General features: G+C 41.2%; 1 protein-coding gene across 1 annotated transcript in view; it reads right to left on the bottom strand.

Moving 5' to 3' along the window:
- Nucleotides 1-203: 203 nt before the first annotated feature.
- The window catches only part of rassf9 (Ras association domain family member 9), a gene marked incomplete at its 5' end in the record, with an annotated part of 21,728 nt that continues 14,868 nt past the window's right edge, over nucleotides 204-7,063 (bottom strand). Inside the window, 1 exon segment of the mRNA XM_014011274.1 lies at nucleotides 204-1,945. Coding sequence (XP_013866728.1) covers nucleotides 688-1,945 — 1,258 coding nt within the window. The 3' untranslated portion in view covers nucleotides 204-687.

Genomic DNA, 7,063 nt, shown 5'->3' on the forward strand with positions numbered 1-7,063 from the left:
GAGTCGATCATCAGATATTGTCCAAGATTAACCTTCAGGGTGGATATAGCTCGCTAGCAGCCTCGCACCGAGGACCTAGTTGATGTCATCATTTACCCAGAATGCTTTGAGTGCAAATAAAATGGCCCCGTCCGTGTAATATATTTTTAAATTTTAGTTTAAAAATTATAAAAACTAAACAGCCTACAGTATTTTTACAGTCTTTATTTTACAGTTAAAGTATATGTTTATCAAATAAAGTCTACTGTTACAACTAATCGGGGATCCCTTTAAGTCAGAAACTTATCTCTGTTTTTCCTGCATTTTCTGCATCCTCTCTCCACAAAACTCCACTTAAAAAACAACTAAATTCAAATGATCTTTGTTGGTCTTTGCAGAAAACGTAAAGTAATTTAGCAAACTATGAAACATAAAAGGCCTCCCTAGAGACCTGTCTGGTTAAATAAAAAGTTTTTCCTGTTTAACTATTCTCAAAGAATGTATCAACATGGCAAAAAATCTAAAAAGAATAAATAAGTAAAACATTATCAAAAGAAAAAGGTTTAGGTTTACCTTTGTAATATATCAGAAAATAGTTCACATGTCTCAGACTGTGTAAAGATTTAAAGCTACGAATGGCAAGTGATACGTGCGGTAGATGTGTGTCTGTGTGTGTAAAACAATAAAAGGAAATATTTCCCGGATTCTTCAAACATCAGTATCCAGAGGGGGAGGGAAGTCCAGGTTTGGTGACAGCGAGTCCTGACTGTGTGTGGAGCTGATCCCGGTGTCTGAGTCTGTGTCTGTAACGTCCTGAGGCGACAGACTGTGTTTGATGTTTACAGTCTGAGGCCCGCCGCACTGAGCCTCGCTTCTTAAAGGGACCAACAGGGACTGTTTCTCCTCCGTGCAGTCCGTGATTTGGACGGAGTTCAGCTGGGAGGCCAGCTGCCAGCACTCCTGGTCCATAGCAACCAGCGAGCTGTCCAGAGACGTGAGCTGACTGTCCATTTCTGCAGCCTGGTTCTGAAGAGCCACTCCGCTGAACAGGCTGCGCTTCAGCTCGGCTCGCAGCCTCTCCAGCTCCGCTTCGTAAAACGATTCATCCGTTTCAGACGAGAGCGGAGGAGTGGCCGTGGCTCCTTTCTGCTCACTGTCCTCGTCCTGGGCCTGAAAGAGGCCAGAGGTTTTTAGCTCGGCGTGGATGTCCAGGGACAGCTGCAGGATGAACTCCTGGTGCAGCTGGATCTGCGAGTCCAGCTGCTTGACACCGTCGCTGGTACACAGATACCTCTGCAGCTGCTCCTTGCTGTGTTCCGCCAAACTCAGACCACAGGCCTGCGGCGGGGACATCTCAGAGTCGCTTCCCTTCTGCACTTCCAGCTCAAACTGCTCAATCTCCAAATCGAGTTCCCTCATCCTCTGGATCTGTTCTCTGATCGTGTGGTCCTGGTTGAGAATCAGCTGCACCATCCGTTTGACCTCTTCAGCACCCGGGGAGCACCGGCTCTCCTTGTGGAGTTTCTCGAGCTTCCGGAAAGCCTTTTTCACCAGGCGCTTCTGTTTGTCCGCTGGAAGAGGCTGGGTGTGAGTTTGATCCCATCGCTTCAGTTTGGCACCCTTGGACTTCCCCCCCTTCTTGGCCGTCTGAGGCACAAAATCGCTGGTTTTTACGAGAACAAACTGTATAAAGGGTCTCTGGTCCCCCCACGCATACCAGAGCCTCAGAATCCTGGTGAGAGGGGGCAAGGCTCGCTCAAACCCTTTCCACTTCTCGACAAGACAGAAGTCTTTGGGCTCCCCGTGGATGAGCCGCTTGCTCTCCGGAAGAGTCTTGTGGTCCTCCAGCAGAGCCTGGATCATATCCACACATGTTGTGTGCTTTGTTACTCCACAGACCACCTTCTCCTCGTTGCAGACGGTAACTTGAATCTCTTTTCCAGCGACAGGCTCGGCGTCTTTCGTCCTGAGTGATAAAGAAAAACAACTAATGTTACAATTGTGACTGTGGAAGAACACATTTGGAAGTTCCACCTCTTCATCAGATCCCTAAAACAGTTTAAAGGCAGAGTGTGTAGGATTATGTCAAGTCTTTGAGCCGAAATTGAGATAATCACTAATGACAATAAATAAAAACATGTCTAATCATTGCAGACAAAGACCTTGTTTTATTATTTTTACCTTATAAAAAGCTGTTTATATCTCCATGGTGGCGGGTCGCCACTACAGGCAACCGCCATCTTGCACCGCCATCTTGTCTACGAAGGCTCATGAAGGACAAACTGCGGTGGCGGRGTCAAAAACGGTTTTAGTTGTAATACTATAAATGTAATATTTGTTGTCTGTCATTGTAGCTGGGATAATTTTACTTATTAAAGCTCATAATCTTACCACTTGAAACATCACTAGCCCTGAAGCTGCTGGTAGACATCGTGGTTGGAATTATCAAAGGTTTTTGACACCTGAGAGACACCGTAGCAACTCCTTTGCGTTTGGAAGCGGGGGGTGGGGGTGGGGGGAGGACCAAACCACTCAACCACTAGATGTAGCTGAAAACAACAAATCCTACACACTGTGCCTTTAAGACTGCCTGGCTGAAATGAACGCCTAACTTTATTTATGATGCTGCTGTTTTTATTTTCTCTCCTCTACATGTTTTCTTTCTTCCAGAGGAAAATACACCTGGACCAGTCCTTCTGTGTTTCTGTGTCTCTTTCCTGTCCCCTCAAACCCAGCTGGTCGAGGCAGATGGCCGCCTGTCCTGGGCCTGGTTTTGGTTCTGTTGGAGGTTTAATCCTGTTAAAACGCGGATTTTCCTCTCCACTGTTGCCAATGAGCTGCTCAGGATGGGAAACTGTGATGAAGTGATTCAAAACAATCTGCTGGCTTCCTTAGATTGGTTTTTTTTCCCAGTGCCCTGAGACGATGTATGTTGTAACTTGCCTCTATATTAAAAACTAATTTAATTAGGATGCCTCTATTAAACTGATATAATAAATGATGCAAAACAGCTACAAAATGGTAGTTTTTTATGTAACACATTTTAAACAATAAATTCAACTTGTCCAAGAGTTTCTATTCCTATCAATAGGTTGAATAGTATTTTGCACATTTGCTCAAAACTTGTAGCCCAAAAGAAACCGAACAAAAAGAAAGGAACTTTGTGTTTGGTAGATTATCTCCAACAACAATGATTAACAATGCTTCTTGACAATAAATCTTAAACAAGGCACCTGATTACCTGGGGGCACCAGAAGCTCAAAACAAGTGTCAATAGCAACAGACAATAAGCTGTTTGACAGAGAAGATTTGGCTCATTTTTCATGTGAGCAACCCACATACTCAGCTCTACTCCTTAAGGCTGAGTCACACTACAAGATTTTAAAACAGTCGGCCGATTTTCAAAGACTGATAGACCCCACGAGGGAGGATAGAAAATCATGGATCTACCAGGTTTGGTCCTACAGTGTGTGGTGTACAGCCACACGGCAAGAGACAACACACCGCACACCAAAAGATATTTCATTCATGAACATTCAGATGTTGTCGGATATTAAATCACGCAAGACTTCCTGAAATCTCGTGAGAATTCAGATGTCAGAGGAAAAATCTCAGGTAACCTCCAGAGAGACGTGAGTTCAGAGAAAATAAACATCTGCAACAAAGAAGAAACCATGTTGATCGTTTGTGGACTATTTTTACCAGAGGAAAAACAATTCCATAGGACTTTTAACATCCAGCAGACTTTCTGGTGAGTCATGATGGGTTTTTTTGTCTTCTGTATTTTGGAATCCCCTCCATGCTTACAGTACGTCACCTCTCTTTCTGATTGGCTACACATCTCATTCATCAGGCTGAGAGCTCAGGTGAACACCACACACACTTTGATATCGGGCCAAAAAATCAAACAAGTTGAATATCCCTGATTTGAGGTCGGAGCGGACCCGACGTCCTTCCAAGCCGATTAGATCAGTCTTAACTCACCACCCATGGCGGGAATATCTACTATGATCATCTTTAGAGCCATCACGATAATCTGGACTTCCTTAAGTTTGTCATAAGGGCAAAAATCGGCATGATTTTCTTGTAGTGTGACGCCGGCTTTATCCCGTAAATGCATGCTCCTTACAAATGTGGCACCATTTAAAAGAGTAATTAACAGGCTATCCAACGAAATAAGATTTATTGCCAATATGCATTGTTACAACAAAGAAATAATCTACCAAACACAAATTTCCTTAATTTTTTGTGCTAAGTTTATGTTCAGTGTTAGCCCAGTTCATTTTGTGATTTTGTGGATATTGTGAAGCTATCACAACAACCATTAAATAGGCACCTCAATAAAAACATTGTCTTAATCGGCAATGTGTCAGTGTTACCAGGTGAGTTTTATTCACTTGGTCATAATGTTTGGACCCCTATATAATGTCAAAAATCCATCGCACGCAAAGCGTAAGCGGGAGTCATATTGTTTTAGTACTGGTTTTTTTCAGTGATATTTGGTCAACCGTAGCACAAAAACGGCTGCACCAATCAACATGAAATTTGGCAGGACTGTAGAAGAATCTGACCTACACTGCACCAGCCAACGGTTTTATGATAGACCCCATATTTGAGGAGGGGTCTCCTTTCAAAGAGGGGGTGTCTGGACATGCAAAAATGCTCATAACTCAGAAACTGTTCAACATAGAAGCCTCAGATTTCTTTTGTTGTTTAGCTCTGATGAAGCTCTATCCATCAGGCCAACCTATCACCCCCCCCCCCCCCACTGGACCCCCAATTTATCTGAAAAAGGGGTATCTGGACATACAAAAATGGTTATAGATCAAGAAATATTAAACATAAGAGCTTCAGATTTTCGTTGGTTGTTTAGCTCTGATGAGGGGCTATCCATCAGATCAACCAATGCCCCCTTCCCCAAACAAACAAACAAACAAACAAACAAACAAACAAACAAACAAAAAACAAAGACCCCCTCCCAAACCACTACAATTTTGGGATGCACCTGTTAGCATGACATTTATTAGGAATAAAGACTGCTGAGTTCCAGTACATTTCTGCGCAGTGTGAAGGGGTCATTATGTTACCGCTATGCGGTGTCTAGTTATTTTTCTACTTTGATTTGAAAAATTGTTGAGAAATTTTAGCACGCTCTATGTCTACGGGGCTCCGCAATCTTTTTAGGATGTAATGTAAGTAATTCAGGCTTCCTAACTGTCAACTTTTGATGCCTTCTACATCCTAAATGGGTGGTTCTATTAAAAAAAGCTGTTGTGGAATCAGTGCATAGAGCCTTTCAAGAAAAAAAGGAAAAAAGAAACAGCTGTAAAAAAAAACTGGAAATTTTATCACTGTGCCTACATTACAGTGTCTACTTTATTCATTCTATGTATTTTATTTGGTGATTTTCCCTAAAAAAATACATTGCAAGACGTAGCATCGCATTTCTCTGTAAAATTATAACGCTTTGCAACCAAAACAATCTACAAAGTTTGGTTTAGATTATTCCAATGTTTGGTATTATCAACCTTTATTCACTAGTTAAATAAGTAACTGGTTACACAGCAATATTAGTGGATTATTGTAACTGAGTGGCTATGCTCGGGGTGAATGAATAGCTGTCTGCACATCGTGTTAGTTTGATTTTCCCCATTCTGTGAATTTGTGGATGAATGGGGCTTTGAGCAAGGCTAAAAGAAAAACTTTGTATAAATACAGTCTGTTTACCCCTCGAGTAATTAAATTATGGCTTTTCCCACACAGGAATGCTGTTCTGTAGATACACAAACAGTTTTCATCTTTTCAGTCTTGTACCCACAAGGACAGTGTTTTAGGCACCCCTAAACTATAGTTTTGAACACCAGGTTCCAGAGGGAGAAAATCCTTAAATGCCACCATCGCATTATTGTGTGGACAGCCTAAATACAACCTTTTGAAAACAATATTATAGTCCCACTTCTAACCTGAATTACAATCCCAGTAATGACAGATTACACACACGTGTTTGTGCTGCAGGTGCCATTTACTCAACTACAGCAAAACTTTTGCATATAGTATTACTTCAATGAACAGTTGAACCTTATGAACAATAACATTGCTTCAAATAAAGCCAAAAAGTTAGTTAACACTTCATTAAACAGTCTATAACAATAAAGCAAATGTTGCAGAAAGAGATTACCAAGATACGTTTAGTGTACCTATAAAATTTGTGGAAAATGGAAATGGTTTTAAAAGATCAACACTTGTGTATAGACAAATAAACACTGAACCTTTTGAACATTATAAGGGAAAATGCTTCCCTTTGTCTCTTGGTAAATACTGTGCCCGTAAGCGTTAATTATGTTCTTGAAGTTGAACTGACTCGACTCCCTGTCAGTAGTTTAATGTGGCACGCATAAGAAGATCTGCTCTGTTGTCAGTCCACAAAAAAGATTTGTTTTTTTGCTCTTGTAGTTACCATCCAACCTTTCTTCTTGTGTTTTCATTGTGGAACCTCTATTCCATGTCCTCTTTCCTGGTTTTGGTGAATTTTCATAACGGTGTTAACAACGTCCCATATGGGCCTGGTATAGTTACTACAGTGTTTGTGACAAACTGATTTTTTGTGTGGATAAAATGTTTTATAATGTTATATTTTTTAATTTATTTTATTTTATTTTTGTTCCACTCTCGGAGGAGTAAGACACTTTTACCATCTCTCCTGTCCTCCCTTATCTTCCCTGCTTTGCTGCTTGGAGACTTCTCTACGTTTTCATCCGAAACCAGAAATTATGGATATTTTTATTTTTATGGATTTGGTTATCTGGTCTCTTAATAAATTTTTGGAACAAAGTTTTTTTCTTCCATGGGAGGACATGTTAAAGGTGGGACCTTTGTCCTGCTCTGTTCTGGATATATATTTGGATTCTGATCACTGGATTCTACAGATTGGCTTGATGGTCTTCGGGTGTTTCTACAAAACAGCGTCGGTGGCTAGGCCTGTCGCGATAGTCAATAAATCAATTAATCGCACGATAACTTTTTTTTAGGTCGGTTAAAAAAAAGACAGCGATAAGTTTCATTTTCCTGCTTGTTTTTTTCCGTC

The sequence above is a fragment of the Austrofundulus limnaeus genome, unplaced genomic scaffold (assembly GCF_001266775.1).
Source record: "Austrofundulus limnaeus strain Quisiro unplaced genomic scaffold, Austrofundulus_limnaeus-1.0 Scaffold79, whole genome shotgun sequence".
NCBI lineage: Eukaryota > Metazoa > Chordata > Actinopteri > Cyprinodontiformes > Rivulidae > Austrofundulus > Austrofundulus limnaeus.